A 16,528-nucleotide genomic window follows, 5' to 3' on the forward strand; every position below is an offset into this window, starting at 1 on the left:
AGTGATGGTGACCTAGTTAAGATAGTTGTAGTGGGACTGGAGAGAGATGGATGGATCTGAGGCACATTTAGATGGGAGATAGATTATCTGAAGAAACGTATATGGACAGTAAAAAAAAAAAAAGTCAGGACAACTGGATAGCAGTGAAAAGAGTATAGGGTGATAGTTAACAGCAGTGATTCTGAAGCAGACTGCCACTGATTAGCTGTGTGACCTTGCACGAATTCCTTAACCTCTCTGTGCTTCAGTCTCCTTACCTGTAAAATAAGATTATTAATATTATCCTTCTTATAACAATTAAGTGAAACAGTATATAAAGTGCTTTGAACTTTATCTGGAGCATGAGACGTATTCAGTAAATATTAGATATTATTACAGGCAACGTGGAGGAGGAATAGGTTTCAAAGCAATGATGAGTTCAGTTTTGGGCATACCAACTCTAGCTTGCCTGTGAGACACTCAAGTGAAAATTGGACATATGAATCTGTGGCTCAGGAGCTATAAATATATATTTCTAGAAATTATTTATTTGAGACCCATCAGCTCATTGAAACCTTGGGAGATTATGCAGGGAGAAATCATAGGGAAGAAAAGGAGGCCTAGGAGTGAGCCCTGAACACTCTCAACATTTGTGGGATGGATAGAGATTAAAGAGACCAATGCAGAGGCTGAGCAGCAACCAGAGAAGGCGGAGAAAAGCCAGGGCAGGGCACAGCATCTCAGAAGCCAAAATAAGAGAATGTTTCAAGATGGTAGCTGTGGCCAATGGTGATGATGCTTTGGAGAGGCTGATAGAAGAGAAGATCTGAGAAACTACAATGGGAGGGCTAAATGACTCTTGTTTTTCCCAAGTAGCAGTGGGAGGTGGTTGGTGACAAGTTTCAGTGGAGCAGTGGGACTGGATGTCAGATTACACTGACCGGAAGAGTGGGAGTGAGGAAATGGAGATAGCAAGTGTAGACAGCTCCTTCCAGAAGTTTTATCTGTGAAAAGGAAGTATGAGCAGATAACTTGAGGGCTATGGGGGAAGGGAGGGTATACTTCAGTGCTGAGGGGGAGGAGGCCAGTAGTAGAGATGGGAGATACAGGTGGGAAAGGGAAGGATTGACAATTGAGGTTCCTGAGATGGTTGGTGGGAGGAGATGGAATGCAGAGCACAAGTGGGGTCAGTCTCAGGCCGGAGGAATTGGAGAGGAAAGGAGGAAAGCATGGACGTGGTGAGTGAGCTCGTAGATTTCCTTATGGAACATTACTGCCTGTGGCTTCTCTTTTTCTGTGAAGTTGAGTGAGGAGGATATGACAGGACTAGAAGTTTGTGGATGAAAGTGGAGGCCATGGTGGTCAGAGAGCCACTGGAGAGAATGGAAGGAAGGGAGAACCCAACAGAGGCTCAAAGAAAGGTTGCCCAGTCATACTGAGTGCCCAGGGGTAGTCGAGACCATGAGCTTATCATGCTTCCCACGTGCAAAGTTGGGCTGTTTTCTCCAAGCAGCACTTAGTGGTCCTAGGATAGGAAGAGAAAGGGTAGACAATTGGTTTGGTTCGAGGCTTGGAAATTTGCAAGATGGATATGATGGATGGACAATGGTGTCAGAAAGGTAAGGACATTGGCGAGAGAATTTTAAATGGCTGACTTGCAATTCCCATGCTCTTTGATTTAGAAGCTCCTGTTCTTGCTGCAGCAATAATTTCCCTCTACCCTCACTCTGTTTCATAGCTTCTGTTTCACTCAAGGCTCTTACACTGCCTCGTGGCTTCTGCCTCAGGTCGTTGTCTCTCTGTCCGTGTGTCTGCTTCTGCTCCCATTACTGACTGAGGACCCTGTCCTTGTCTCATGTCCAGATTCCACAGGAGAGACAATCTGAGTGATTCTGTTAGTCACTATCTTCCATATTTGGCAGATAGTTCAGGCTACCTTCTAGGCTGCTGGCCAACTTTTTCTGCTCTGATTCAAGGATCTGTGTTTGGTCCAGCCAGTGGTATCTAATGTCAACATTCTTCCGAAGGTTTTGTGGGTAAGACAGGCAGAATGGTTAAGGATCTGGGCTCTGGAACCAGAATTCCAAGGACTGTATAGTCCATGGGGTCGCAAAGACTTGGACACGACCGAGCAACTTTCACTGGAACCAGATGCCTAGGCTTAAATCCAGGCCTTCTCACTTACTGGGACACCTTGGGCAATTCACCTCTCTGATTCCCAGTTTCCTTATTCCTTAAATGAGTTCAGTCCGAGTACTTGCCTCATGAGTTCTTTGTGAAAATGAAATAATACATGAAAAGCACCCAGCACAGTACCTGGCATATAGTTATTTTCCTATAAACATTTCTTCTTTGTCTTATTGTTTTTATTATTTTACCATGAAGGCAGGGACTCAGAGCCTGATAGATTTTAGACACTAGGGGAGGCGAGATTTGAACGCCACCAGAATTGAATGAGCACAGTATTTTTTCCTTCATTCCGGCTCTTTGCCATTTTCTGGTCTCCTGACCTTCCCTCAGGGAATGTTTGTCACCCTGTGATCTCTAAAGGCCCAAAGCTTTCAGACTCCCGAGTCTGCCGTGAGCTGAGCACTGAGCTGCTGGGTCTGCTCATCATCAGCCTGGGAGGAATCCTGGCAGCCTGACCTCTCCAGCTCAGTCCTTGGTTTCTATGAGTCATGCTCCTCTTATGCTAAGCCCAGCTCAGATTTGGAAGGGGGCTAGGGGAGTGGGGGTGGAGTGAGGGAAAGAAAGGGAGGAGGAAGGCAGCAACTTAGCCTCTTTCTGGGTTTGTTGGTTAGCTCAAGTTATAGGAATCTTTCCTTCTGATGAGGGGATTTGAGGCCCCTCTGTGATCAGACTGCTGTTGAGGAGAGCCTTCACCTGGTTTGTGTGGCCGGAGATGCCTGCTGAGTAAGCAGCCTCCCCAGGCATCCTGACAGTCAGGACCTTGCTTCTCCATCTCTCTCTCCCCTACAGCTTGACCCAGATGGCTAGAGATTTTTTTCCGAGAAAAGAATGCAAATTGCCGATGTGAGAGAAAGGGATGGATTCAAGAGGCCCATTGCACAGAGATTAGGCTCTTAGAAATGCCCCCACCCTCCTGAAACAGGTCCCTGATGACTTGTGTCTGAGCTAGTGTTTTCCCAAGGATGGTGGGCAGGCCACTGGTGGTACATAGTATACTTTCAGGTGGTATATAACTTCAATAGCCATGGATTTCTTTTAAGGTGTTTTAGAAAAATATAATTAGCACATAAAAATTGGTGCTTTCAAGCATATTATTGCTTAGAACCATGCTGATGTTTTAAAAAAAGGAAGTTTATTTAAAGAAAAATATTAAGGCAGTAGTATAGGTGTTAAGCCTGTGGCAGAAGTCATGAAAGTAGTATATAGAAGACTGAAGATTGGGGAACAGTGGTCTTGACCAAATCATGTTGCTTTTTATGCTGCCTCTTCTGCCCCTGCACCCCAATTTGGGGCTTCTGCCTTGGGAATTGTCTAATAGACATATTAATCTGCCTAATCAACCATCATCTCAACAGATCAAAGTAAAATTTCATCTCCTTTCCTGAACTTCCAGGTCTCTGTTGAGAGTTCTTGTGTTTGCTCTCTCTCTCTCTGGATAGTGGATGGAGATATCTGACTCCACTCTCTTCCTTTTACAGGTTCAATTACTGACCGAGTCCTATTTATGCACTGGGTCCCTTTCAAATGTTACCAACCATTTGAGTGTACCAGCCTCAGTCTACACCACACCATCCAATCTATCTTCTTCCAGCATAACTTTTGCCGTGAATTTCAGCCAGATTGGTTCTGCAGTGAGTATTAGAACATGGCCAGACTCATAAATGAACAGTTCTCAGTCCTCGGAATATAGCCTCAGCTTAAGATCCGCTCAGATCTCCCATTTCCTTTCTAGGATCCACGCAGGTCTTTGCTGTTCTTCAGATATGCTGTGCTTATTTCTAGTTCCGGCCCTTTCCTATATACCTTGACTAAACTAGTTTCCTGAGTCCTTTATATCTGGTCACTTACTTATATTTCACATGGTGCTATTTGTGAGGTGTGTGTGTGTGTGTGTGTGTGTGTGTGTGTGTGTGTGTGTGTATGTCTCCCTAAGTAGACTCAGCTTTCTGAGGTAAAGGAGCGTGTTCTCCATTTCTTTGGTAACCTCACTGGTGCTTCAAAAAGTGCTGGGTGCGTGGTAGGTACAGTTGGATATGCTTTGGGATGCAGGTAACAGAAAACCCAACCTGGAGTGGCCTAAACAAATAGAAGTTCATTTTTTTTCACATAATAAAAAATTTAGAGGCAAGTGTTTGCCTGCTCCACAATCCATAGTGAATTGGCTTTCACCCTTGTTGCCTCATGGTCACAAATTGCCTGCTGCATCTCTGGCTATCACATTTGCATTCTAGCAGGAAGAAGGAGGAAGGGGCAAAGCTCTCCTCCCTGGCTGATTTTGTCCTGTTATTCAGGATGAGGAGACTTTCCCAGGATACTAGTACATCCCATTAGCCAGAACTGTGTCATGTGCTCACTCTTAGACTGATAATTGGTTTAGACCACGTATAATTCAAACCTGGGGCTGGAACTGGCAAAGATCCTTTCATATCTGGATCTTTACCAGCTACCTGAACAAACTGATGTTCTGTTAGCAAGTACAAAGGAGAGGGGAGTGGCTGTTAGGCAACTGTCAGTATCTACCAATAAACTCAACAAATGCTAGTTTAGAGAAACAAGTAGCCTGCTCCAATTTTGATGTGGAAGACCTGAGACCAAGAGATTTCCAGAAAGAGCCATTTTCTCAGTGCCCACACAATTGCACCTAAGGGTCCTCATCTCTCATTTGAAAGGTCAGATGGATTATGTGGGCCCTCTCAGTTTGGCTTTTTCTCAGCGTAAAGGAAGGCTCTGGTGGAGTGTGGTAAGGTTTCATTCTGTTATTGCCATGCAAGTAGTTTCTCCCTGTGGCTCTACTTCAAGGCTTGAGGTGGCAGTGAATGGTAGGCCTGTTTCTCCATGGCGGAAATCATTCCTGCCTTTGGATCTTTGATTTTCTTATATGTTTTCTGAAGTAGTTTTGAAATTGAATTCACCTCCACAGAAAAAATATCCAGAAGAAGAAATTTCCCAAAGTAAGTTATACAAAGCACTATTAATTACTTGCTATTTATTATAGCAACAAATAGAAATGACCCAAATAGCCAATTATAGAGATTTGGCTAAGCAGACTGTGAGTTTTTTTTTTATTTTAGTACGTTCGGCTATGATATGGTCATGAAATCTGACAACTTCTGAACTCTGCTGTTATGAGAAAATATTTGTACAGAATAATTCTAAGTCAGAAAGCAAAATAGTAGGTACCTATTTATTGGACAAAATGCACATGTGACATGTATCAGAGGACAACTTTCCGATTTTGAGTCAAAGAGGCATTGGGCATATTTATTGAATGTCAACACTGAGGCAGTTGGGAGCCAATTGGAAGTTCCAGTTCAGCTGGAGTTTAGAAGTGGGAGATGGGGCATCTGAAACTATTCCCTTCTTTCACCATAAAGACAGAAAGCTTGAGATGGAGCTTGAACTAGACTTTTCTCTGCTAGACAGAGCAGACTACACTCTGAGTTGGGAGAGTCCTCCACAGCCTCTGCATATCCACCTCACTGCAGAGAAGATCCCTTTCTTTTATCTCACAGCTGACAAAGCATTTTCACGTCTCATTCCCATTCCAGAAGTGTGTGCATTACTGTGTGGGGACCCAGTGTGAGTTCCTTCGTGAGGTTTCTTGGCACAGGCTGTGTGCCCCTCCCCATCAGCCAAAGTTTACACTATAAATATCTGGATGGGGTGAAAAGCAAAGCCAGACCTCCAACCTGGGGCTGGTCCACTGGAGGCTGAGCCAAGGGTGTGTTGTTGATACAGAAGATAGTTCTCTCCCAAGAGTTTACTGAAGGGGATTATTTTTGCTGGGTCAGGTTTTCCAGCTTTATTCAAGAGACTGAAGACAGGCGGGGGAAGCAGGATGGGTGTGGATATGGGCTAGCAGGGAGGAGAGACTTGTTTTTCTCTCTTCTTCTGACCAGTAATCCAATAATAGCTGCCATTTATTGAGTGCTTGCTCTGTGTTGTGTGCTGTATGTATGTTATCTCATTTAATCCTCATGACAGCTTGGCAAAATATTACCCTCCCATTTTACAGCTGAGGAAACAGGCTCAGAGAGAACCTACCCAAGGTCACTTACCTAGGGAATGGTGAAGTCAGGATTTTCTGACAATCCCTGTGCTGTATGCTAGACATGCAGCTGTGAACAAGAGCAGGTCACTGCCTTCAGCAGCTTCAGCAGCCATGGGAGTATGTGTTACAGACAAGTATGCAGGCAGGGATAGAACAGGGTGGCACATGCTGTGATGGAGAAGAAATGGATGCTATGGGAGCACAGAGGAGGGGCACCCCTCACAGCCATGGGCAGGAGGTGGGGAGGCAACAAAGGCTTTCCAGAGGAGGTAATGACTGCGCTGGATCTGGAGGAGGAGCAGGAGTCAGCCTAGTGAAAGCCATGGTAGGAAAAAAGTGATCCAATAGAAAGCATAGTTTTGAAAAGGGCCTGATCAAGAGAGAACGCAGTGCTTTGAGAAGCCATTGAGCGTGGTTGAGTATGGCTGGAGCAGGCTGAGAGATGAGACCCAGGAGCTAGGCAGGGACGATGTGGTAGAGTGCCCCGGGAGCCACGGAGAGGAGTTTGGATTTCACTCTAGGAGTGATGAGGAGTCTGCAGAGGGCTTTATGCTGGACAGTAATGAGATCTGATTGGCATTCCCTTTGGCTCAGTCTGGTCGCTGGTGTGGAGAATGGTTTATAAGGGATCAAGAGTAGAAGTGGGCATATCACAATGGTGACTTAGCTTGGGGTGGGAGAACCAAGGAAGACAGATTTGGGGCTTATATCTCAGGTAGAGCTGATAGCACTTCCTGGTGGGTTTGAAGTAGGAGGAGAGAAGGAGGGAGGCGTCAAGTCAGGTCAGTTAGGCTCCACAGACCTCAGCTTTTCTTCTCTCCCCAAAGAGGCTGAAGTTGACTGCTTCCTACAGCCAAACTGGAGGTCTGGCATCTTGGAACTCTCTGGGAAACAAATGTGTTCTTGTGTGAACACCTTATATACTTATAAGTGGTGGCTCAGACGGTAAAGCACCTGCCTGCAGTGCAGGAGACCTGGGTTCGATCCCTGAGTTGGGAAAATCCCCTGGAGAAGGAAATGGCAACCCACTCCAGTACTCTTGCCTGGAAAATTCCATGGACTGAGAGGCTCCTCAGAGCCTGGTAGGCTACAGTCCATGGGGTCGCAAAGAGTTGGACATGACTGAGCGACTTCACTTTACTTTACTTTATATACTTATATACCTTATTTGCCCAGCACTGCTTGAGTGCTTTAGAAATATTTGCTTATTTAGTTCTCATTGTTGTTGTTGTTTTAGTCACTAAGTCGTGTTTGACTCTTTGCGACCCCATGGACTGCATAACTCTCATAACAACTGTTTTTTTATTGTCTCAGTTTTCCAGATATGGAAACTGGGGCACAGAGAGACAGGTAACTGGACCAAGGTCATACAGCTTTAGGTTAGTGGCAGAGCTGGGATTCAAACTCAAGTAGCTTCACTCTGGGGTTCTCTGCTGCCTCTTCTGTGGAGTCATTCATTCATTTATTTGTTCACACATTCGGTATTTTCCTCAGGAATTATTGAGGGTATAATATGTGCTAGAAACCAGACCCAGTCTCTCCTCAGGGAGCTCATAGTCCCATGGAGGAGGCAGATAATAGCCAAATAATTACAGACAAATGTAGACATGCTAGGGGGGCCTATATAATAGGGGATTTGACAGGGAAGTCAGAGAAGGCTTCTCTGAGGGAGATGAGATGAAATATGAAGGATGAATAGGAGTTAATTAGGCAAATAAGGGAAGGAACAGACAGAAGAAAGAGCGTATGCATGACTCTGTGGTGGAAGGGAACACAGTGTATTCAGGTGGCTGGAGGAATGAGAGGCACACATGCGAGGGAGCCCTGAAGCCCTCACACAGGCGAGGCCTGCAGGCCTCTTTTAGTCTTGCCTTTGAATGTTTCCAAGCAGGGGATGACATGTTCACATTATGAACTGATCCCTCTGATCACTGTAGCTTCAGTGTTGTGATTGCTTAGGAGGAGACCAGTCCAGGGGTAATTGCCACAGTCCAGTGGAGAGATCTAGAGCGGTGGTTTAGACTTAGGTAATAACTTAGGGGCCACAGAATGATTCAAGAGCTACTGAGGAAGAAAAATCAATAGAATCTGGTGACAGAATGAGTGTGAGGATTAAAGAGATAGAGAAGGAGACGTCCAGAAAGGCTCCCAGTGATCTGTCTTGCACATCCATGTAGATAGAGGGTTATATTCTGGAGAACCCAGAAAATGGGGTTTTATGAAGAATGATCATGCCTTCAGTTTGGGGCATGTTAGTTTTGAGTTGCCATTGAACCATCCAAGAGTAGGGAGCAAGTAAGCAGCAGGCTATTCAGCTATGTGGACTTTGAGTTTAGAGGAGAGGGCTGAGTGGATTCAGAGGTGCTCTGGAGCTGGCTCTCATTAGCTCTTGCAAGCCGGTTGTTTAAATACTGAGCAATTTTGCATGCTGGTTATCAAACCATTGGTTACTTCAGATTGGTTATAATGAAAGTGTTTATAGCAAGGAAGGAAGTTGGCAAATGCTACATATTAGTATCCCCTCCCCTATCCCTGTCCCAACTAGTTTAGCAGAACACCAGTGGTTGAAGTCCACATATAGAGATGCCCAGCTGTGATTGTGAAAGGATCATAGAGGGATGCAGTACAGTGTGAAGCCTAGGACCAAGCCTTGGTGAATGGCGAGATTTGGGTAGAAAATGATGAGCTCACAAAAGAGACTGAAACAGAGTCGTCATCTGGTTTCACATTCACATCTGTCTTATCTTTTCCAGCTCTACTACTGCCACCTTGGTTGGAGCCCATATTGTTTCACATCTGGGCTGTTCAAATAATCTTCACACCATTATTTTCATTTCTCAAGTCTTACTCAAATGTCTCATAGCTTTTCTGCTAACTGGATAATGGGGTAAGTAAAATAATTTGATTGGAGCAGGGTGTGAATTTTGTAGAAGAGTGTGGGTTTTAAAGCATTCACTCCCATTCTGTCACTTGCTAGCTCTGTGAATTGAGCAAGATTTCTGATCTCTCTGAGCTTCAGTTTCTTCATAGGTAAAATGGGGCTAGTACTACCCCTCTTGCTCCAGAGTTGTGAGACTCCATGGAAACTACACATGTGATCAGGCATCCAGAACAGGGCCTTTCTTTTCTATGTGCATTGTCAGTGGAAAGGTTGCCAAGAATTTTCCCATATGGTAGCTGGTCTCAACAGGAAAACTTACTAGAGACTTGATGGTGCTGCTGCTGCTAAGTTGCTTCAGTCGTGTCCGACTCTGTGCGACCCCATAGATGGCAGCCCACCAGGCTCCCCCATCCCTGGGATTCTCCAGGCAAGAACACTAGAGTGGGTTGCCATTTCCTTCTCCAGTGCACGAAAGTGAAAAGTGAAAGTGAAGTCGCTCAGTCGTGTCCGACTCTTAGTGACCCCATGGACTGCAGCCTACCAGGCTCCTCTGTCCATGGGATTTTCCAGGCAAGAGTACTGGAGTGGCGGTGCCATTGCCTTCTCTGACTAGAGACTTGAGGACTTGGCAAACCTCCATCCTCAGCTTCAGACCCTTCGCCTAGGCACCTAACTTCCCTCACTCCCCTTGTTTTCTGCTCCAACTCCTCCTTTCCTTTCATTCTGACAAAATTAAATGATGGCCCCTTTATCTGCTCTCTTTTGTCCCATTGCTCAGCCTTCTCACATACCAGGAGTGAAGGATTCCTGTCCCTTGCCACTCACCAGATCTCTTCCTCTTCTCACTCAAGCTGGCCCTTGACTCTTGGTCCTCCAAGAAGCTTTCTTTGGCCGTGAGCCTCCCTTCCTAACCTCGTCCTCCAGATACACTTATCCTTTGCTCTCAGAAACAGGCCAAAAGGACAGGGATGAACTGTACTAAATGTTAAGGGACACAATTCCCGAGCACTTTTCTTGTGCTCTGAAGAAGACTGCAGTGGGGCTGGGAGGCATGGGCGCTTGCTTGTTGGCAGTGGGGCTGTTTTCCACATCCTTGATGCTTTGAAGATGAAAAGGAACTGAGGAAACTAATATTTATTGAATGCCTACTAGATTCCTGGCCTCATGCTAAGAGCCTTCATAAGTTGCGTCATTCCTTGTCACAACAACCTTGAGAGATGGTGATGTAATCCCAGTTATCTGTAGTTTCCTTGCTTCCCCGTGAGCTCTGTGAGGATGTGGGACGTGCTGTCTTCATTTTTGCATCTGACAGAACAATATTGTCCTCAGTAGAAGTCTGTCCTCAATAAATGCTTGTTAAGTTGCACTGTGTTGAGGCCTAGGAGATCATGGATTTAGGATTTTACCTACTTGTGAGGCTTTGGGTAAGTGATTTCATTTTTCTGAGCCTCAGTTTCCTCTTGGATAAAGTGGGAATAATGAGACCTCCAAGGCAGGGGATAGTGAGAATGTATAGGTAGCTCTGCAAACTTCAGTGTGTGCCTTGTATACTGTGCTAAGTTGCTTCAACCTTGAGATGAACTCTTTGAGATGTCCAACTCTTTGAGACCTCTATGGACTTTAGCCTGCCAGGCTCCTCTATCCATGGGATTCTCCAGGCAAGAATATTAGAGTGGGCTGCCAAGCCCTGCTCCAGTGAATCTTCCTGGCCCAGGGATTGAACTCACGTCCTTTATGTCTCCTGCATTGGTAGATGGATTCTTTACCGCTAGCGCCACCTTCAGAGTGCCATCCAAATGTGGGGGAAGTGTTCACCTGTCTTCCAAGACAAGCTTTTATTTACTTGGTGTCTAGGCCTGTAGTTCAGTTCCCAAATGCAACTTGGTGCTCATCTTTCATAAAATTTTCACTCTTCTGGGCCAAAAATGAGAAAAATGATGATGTAATTTTTCATAAAGTCAAATGCATTCAGTTTTTTAAATTCCAAAATTGTCATTCCAACATTTTTATGTTAAAACATCCTCTTGTTTATGAAATTTCTTTTTGAAGATTTGTTGATGTGGACCATTTTTAAAGCCTATTGAGTTTGTTTCAATATTGCTGTTGTTTTATGTCTTGTTTTTTTGGCCCTAAGGCCTGTGGGATCTCAGGTCCCTGACCAGGGATTGAACCCACACCCCCTGCATCGTAAGGCGAAGTCTTAACCACTAAATCTCCAGGGAAGTCCCGTATGAAATCTTGATTATATTAAATAGAAGTTTAAAAAATGCCTTCACTTGTTCAAATAAAATGTTAGCACTGCTCTGTCAGAGCCCCTGTGACAGAGATCATTCAGGGTGCTGAGAGAGAGGACCCTTGGCTGGGCTTAGCTGAGAAAGGCTTTGGGATAGGTTTCCGGGAGTAGAGGAGATCTGAGAAGATTTAGCAGAGTATGTTAGGTGACGAAAGGAGAGAAAGTTATAAACCAGGGATTGGGCCAGGATGAACCCAAAAGGCTATGGGAACCTGCACAGTCTGGGTACCACCCAGTAGCTTAACACTTCTGAACTTCCCTGGCGGGAGGTACTAGGATGGAAGAATGAGTTGCTTTGTCCCAGACTTGCTTGGCTCACATTTAGGGATATAAAACTCCAGGTCACTGCACCAGGCAATAACGAGTTTTCTCACCCCAGCCCAAAGGTGACTGCTCCTTGTGGTTTACTCGGATAATCACTGCCACACTTGCATCAGATCTCCAACTTGCCTTCAAACTTGGTGTACTCTCCACCCTCACTGCTACTTGGGAAAAACAAGAGTCATTTAGCCCTGCCTGCAAGCAAGAAGGCCAAGATCCCACAGCTTGAGTGCACACGCTCATTGGAGAATCAAAATCCCTCCTCCACTTCCATACACCAAGCCACACACAGGGAGCAGAGACCAGGGATGGGGGGCTGTTTATTTCTTTTTTTCCAGGATGCCACATTGCAGACCTGGGGATTGGGGAGGGGTCAGCACACTTCCCCATGTCCTGCTGTGTGACCTGTGGCCTCTCCAGACCACACCACTTGCCTACCGTCCAGCAGCAGGAGGCCTCAGGTGGCCAGGAGGATCAGGCCATCCACAGGGGCAGAGAACAGACAGCATGCCCACCTGAGCATGCGCTTTGGCATTCCAAGTGGTGGATCTGGATTATTCATTTCTTGAATTTCTGCAGACCTCTCCTCCATCCATCAGAGTATTTTTTTCCACCTGGAATCCTTTGGCCAGTAGGTGTAGCCACTAGTTTGTCCAGCCAGGGATGTATGCCAGATGCCTGCTGTCTGCCCAGCTGGCTCAGGCAAGAGGCAAAGGCTAGCTTCCAGAGGAAGAGGCAGGCAAGGAGGAGAGGCTAAAGGGCTGCAGCAGCAGCGGCCAGTCCCAATGCCCAGCCAGACCAGCAGCAGACAGCATTCCCAGCTCCCCATTCAGGGCAGGTTGCCATGGTATTTTGCCTGATGGTGCAGTGGGACTGGAAACAGAGCAGAGCAGTTAGTGAGCCCTGAGGGTAGAGAATTGGGGGAGGGGTTTAAAAAGTGGAGGAGAACTGGACTTTTTGCTCCAGTTCCAGCTGGAGTTTGCATTAGAAACTAGGTGGCTGCTACAGGGAGACATCTTTGTGTCCTTCTGCCCCCAGGGATTCCTGCCACTCTAAGTGCCCAGCAGTGGCACGTGCTTTACAGCTTCCTAAGGGCCTGGGTGAGCATGTGTGCCACAGTTCTGCTCCTACCTGCAACATGGTGGGGTCCTTCTTGTGGCTTATAAGCTCTCCCCATCCATGTGACCTGACTTGCATAGCTCTGTCATTCCCGCACTAAGCCATTTGGCCTTTCACATCCTCTTGATTTCTGGCATATCCGGTCATTGGGCAGCAGCCTGTTGCATGGTCGGGAGAGGGGTTAATGCTCATTTTGATGGTAGCATTCAAGTTGAGTCCAGAGTCCTGAGCTTGGTATTCAAAGACTTCAACAATTCATCCTTTACAATGTTTTCAGTTGTATTTGTGTGTTTGACATCTCACAGACACCAATGTGGTGTGAAATTCTATTTGCTAATTGCTAATTTCCAACTCTATGGGTCTAAATATATTTGGATGATCAATATTTGGTATACTAATCAGTCTTTTGTGGTCACATGTCCAAGTCTTTCTTGCACTGACAGCCTGTGTAAACCAATTTGCTCAGATTTTAGATGTAAAGCTGACACAAAGCTCTGCTATAAGAAAAAGAGCCTTAAGGGGCTGGATTATTCCATGTCCCTTCTCTTCATCTGTCTTTATTACTAGGCAGGCACATTCTTTTTGTGTGTGTGATAAAACATACATAACATAAAATGTACCATTTTAAGTGCTTTTAAGTGTGCAGTTCAGTGGCATTGAATACATTCAGTGTTTGTGTATCTGTTTCCAGAAAAATTTTATCTTCCAAAACTGAAACTCTACCCACTAAACAGTAACACTCCATTTCCTCCTCCCCTCAACCTCTTATAAACCACTATTGTACTTTCTGACTCGATGAATTTAGCTCTTCTATATACCTCATATAAGTGGAACCATACAACACATGTCCTTTCGTGTCTGACATTTATTTTCCTGTTTAACTTTATTTATTTCTTTTTTAATTGAAGGATAATTGTTTTACAGAATTTTGTTGTTTTCTGTCAAACCTCAACATGAATCAGCCATCATTTCAGTTCAGTCGCTCAGTCATGTCCGACTCTTTTGCGACCCCATGAACTGCAGCACGCCAGGCCTCCCTGTCCATCACCAACTCCTGGAGTCCACCCAAACCCATGTCCATCGAGTTGGTGATGCCATCCAACCATCTCTGTCGTCCCCTTCTCCTCCTGCCCTCAATCCTTCCCAGCATCAGGGTATTTTCCAATGAATCAGCTCTTCGCATCAGGTGGCCAAAGTATTGGAGTTTCAGCTTCAACATCAGTCCTTCCAATGAACATCCAGGACTGATCTCCTTTAGGATGGACAGGTCAGTCATAGATATACACTTATCCCCTCCCTTTTGAACCTCCCTCCCATTTCCCTCCGCATCCCACCCCTCTAGGTTGATACAGAGTGCCTGTTTGAGCTTCCTGAGCCATACAGCAAATTCCTGTTAGCTATCTACTTTACATATGGTAATGTAAGTTTCCATGTTACTCCAATAAGAAAATCACTCGAGTAGATTGACATAGCCACTATGGAGGACAGTATGAAGATTCCTTAAAAAACTAGGAATAAAGCTACCATATGACCCCACAATCCCAACTACTGGGCATATTCCCTGAGAAAATCATAACTGAAAACGACATGTACCCCAGTGTTCATTGCAGCACTATTTACAATAGCTGGAACATGGAAGCAACCTAGAGGTCCATTCAGAGACGAATGGGTTAAGAAGCTGTGGTATGTATATACAATGGAATATTACTCAACCATAAAAGGAATGCATTTGGGTCAGTTCTAATGAGGTGGATAATGATACAGAGTGTATCTAATGATACAGAGTGAAGTAAGTCAGAGAGAGAAAAACAAATATCGTATATTAACACATATATGTGGAATCTAGAAAGATAGTACTGATGAAGCTATTTGGAGGGCAGCAATGGAGATGCAGACACAGAAAACAGACTTATGGACACAGAGGAGGAAGGAGAGAGTGGGACAAATGGAGGGAGTAGCGTGGAAACATGTACGCTACCATATGTAAAATGGATAGCCAGTGGGAATTTGCTGTATGGCTCAGGGAGCTCAAACCAGTGCTCTGTGACAACCTAGTGGAATGTGGTGGGAGGTGGGAGGGAGGTTCAAGAGGGAGGGGACATATGTACACCTATGGCTGATTCATGTTGGTGTATGGCAGAAACCAACACAATATTGTAAAGCAGTTATCCTCCAATTACAAATAAATAAATTCAAAAAGAAAATTGCTTGAATTTGCTTTTTGTCTAACATCATTTCCCTAGTCTTAGATAGATATAAACAGCAAGTAATATGTCATTAGTGAAAAAACATAATGTGAGAATGTGCGTTAAAATGATGTCTAACATAACCACATTTATGAAGAATATATTCCAGTATCAAACAGCAAAGTTCAACAATGCAAAACCATGATTCCTTTTGTACCACCATAATAGCATTATTGTAGCATGTGTCAGAATTTCCTTCCTTTTAAAGACTGAATAATATTCCACAGTGTGTGTATACCACATTGTGTTTATCCTTTGCTGGGTACTTGAATTGCTTCCACTTCTTGCCTATTGTGAATAATGCTGCTTTGAACATGGGTGTGCCAATATCTGTTTTTGAGTCCCTGTTTTCAATTCTTTGGGGATATTTTTGAGGACGCCCCCCACCCCCAAACAGTTCTCAGCAGTGGCTGTATCACTTCACATTGCCACCAGTGATCCACTGCAAGAGTTCCAGTTTCTCTACACCTTCACCAACACTTAACATTTTTTACCTTAAAAAAAAAAATAGCTACCCTAATGGGTGTAAAGTGGTACCTCGTTGTGATTTGGAATTTCATTTCCCTAATGACTAGGCATGTTGAGCATCTTTTCATGTGTTGGACAGGTAAGTTTTTGACTTGCCTATGGTGGTTTAGTTGCTAAGTCATGTCTGACTCTTGCAACCGCATGGACTGGGAACCTATCAGGCTCCTCTGTTCATGGGATTCTCCAGGCAAGAATACTGGAGTGGGTAGCCATTTCCTTCTCCAGTGTATCTTCTCTATGAGACTGTGCATTTAGCTTTGATTTTCAGGCACACTTGGAAGTTGAACATGCCCATTGTTTTGTAGGTTAGAATTACCTTGACTTAAAGAAGTCTTTGTTGTACAGTCAGTTACCACTGTACTCTCCATACACTTTGACGACTGCAAGCCTGCAGCCAGTGAGTCCTGCAGTCTTCAACTCTGACCATGGTTGTAGACCTAGACTTCCCCAACTCTAGATGTCTCTGATTCTCTGTTTTCTATGATCTCTGGCCCATATAGTCCCACCTACCGTGACAGCCAGCCAGCCATCCTGGAGAGGAAGAGACTCAGGGATTGGAGAAGAAGAGAAAAGGTAGGAAGTGGCAGATTTCTTTGAACACATTATTTGGTTAAAAGAGTAGACAAATCTCTTCTTCCTTCCATGCAAAAAGCCTATTTGTGTTTGTCAATCAAGTAGTTCTGTGCCTTTCTTGAAACCCGCTTGATCCCTATTAGCATAAGATGAAGAATAGAAAAAAAAATAGATCTATAGAGGGTAGCTATCAAAATGCCCAAATTTGTCACTAAAGATGTTGTCCATGAGCTTCCTTTGCTATTTGATCTCTGAATGAATGTAAAGACCTGGTGACCCTCATAAAAACAGAAGAACAAAAAGGAAACCCCTTTTTGAGTGTTTCCAGGTGGAGAAGGGATGCATTT

At 44.7% G+C, this 16,528-nt stretch overlaps 1 protein-coding gene across 1 annotated transcript in view; it reads left to right on the forward strand.

Annotated features, from left to right (window-relative positions):
- Positions 1-16,249, forward strand: part of LOC138930737 (uncharacterized) — a 56,182-nt gene extending 39,933 nt beyond the window's left edge. The window contains exon 3 of the mRNA XM_070291190.1: positions 16,109-16,249. Within this exon, the coding sequence (XP_070147291.1) occupies positions 16,109-16,185 (77 nt within the window). The 3' untranslated portion in view covers positions 16,186-16,249. The remainder of the gene's footprint in view (positions 1-16,108) is intronic.
- The last annotated feature ends 279 nt before the right edge of the window (positions 16,250-16,528 follow it).

Source organism: Ovis canadensis, chromosome X, assembly GCF_042477335.2.
Source record: "Ovis canadensis isolate MfBH-ARS-UI-01 breed Bighorn chromosome X, ARS-UI_OviCan_v2, whole genome shotgun sequence".
In the NCBI taxonomy this organism is placed as follows: Eukaryota; Metazoa; Chordata; class Mammalia; order Artiodactyla; family Bovidae; genus Ovis; species Ovis canadensis.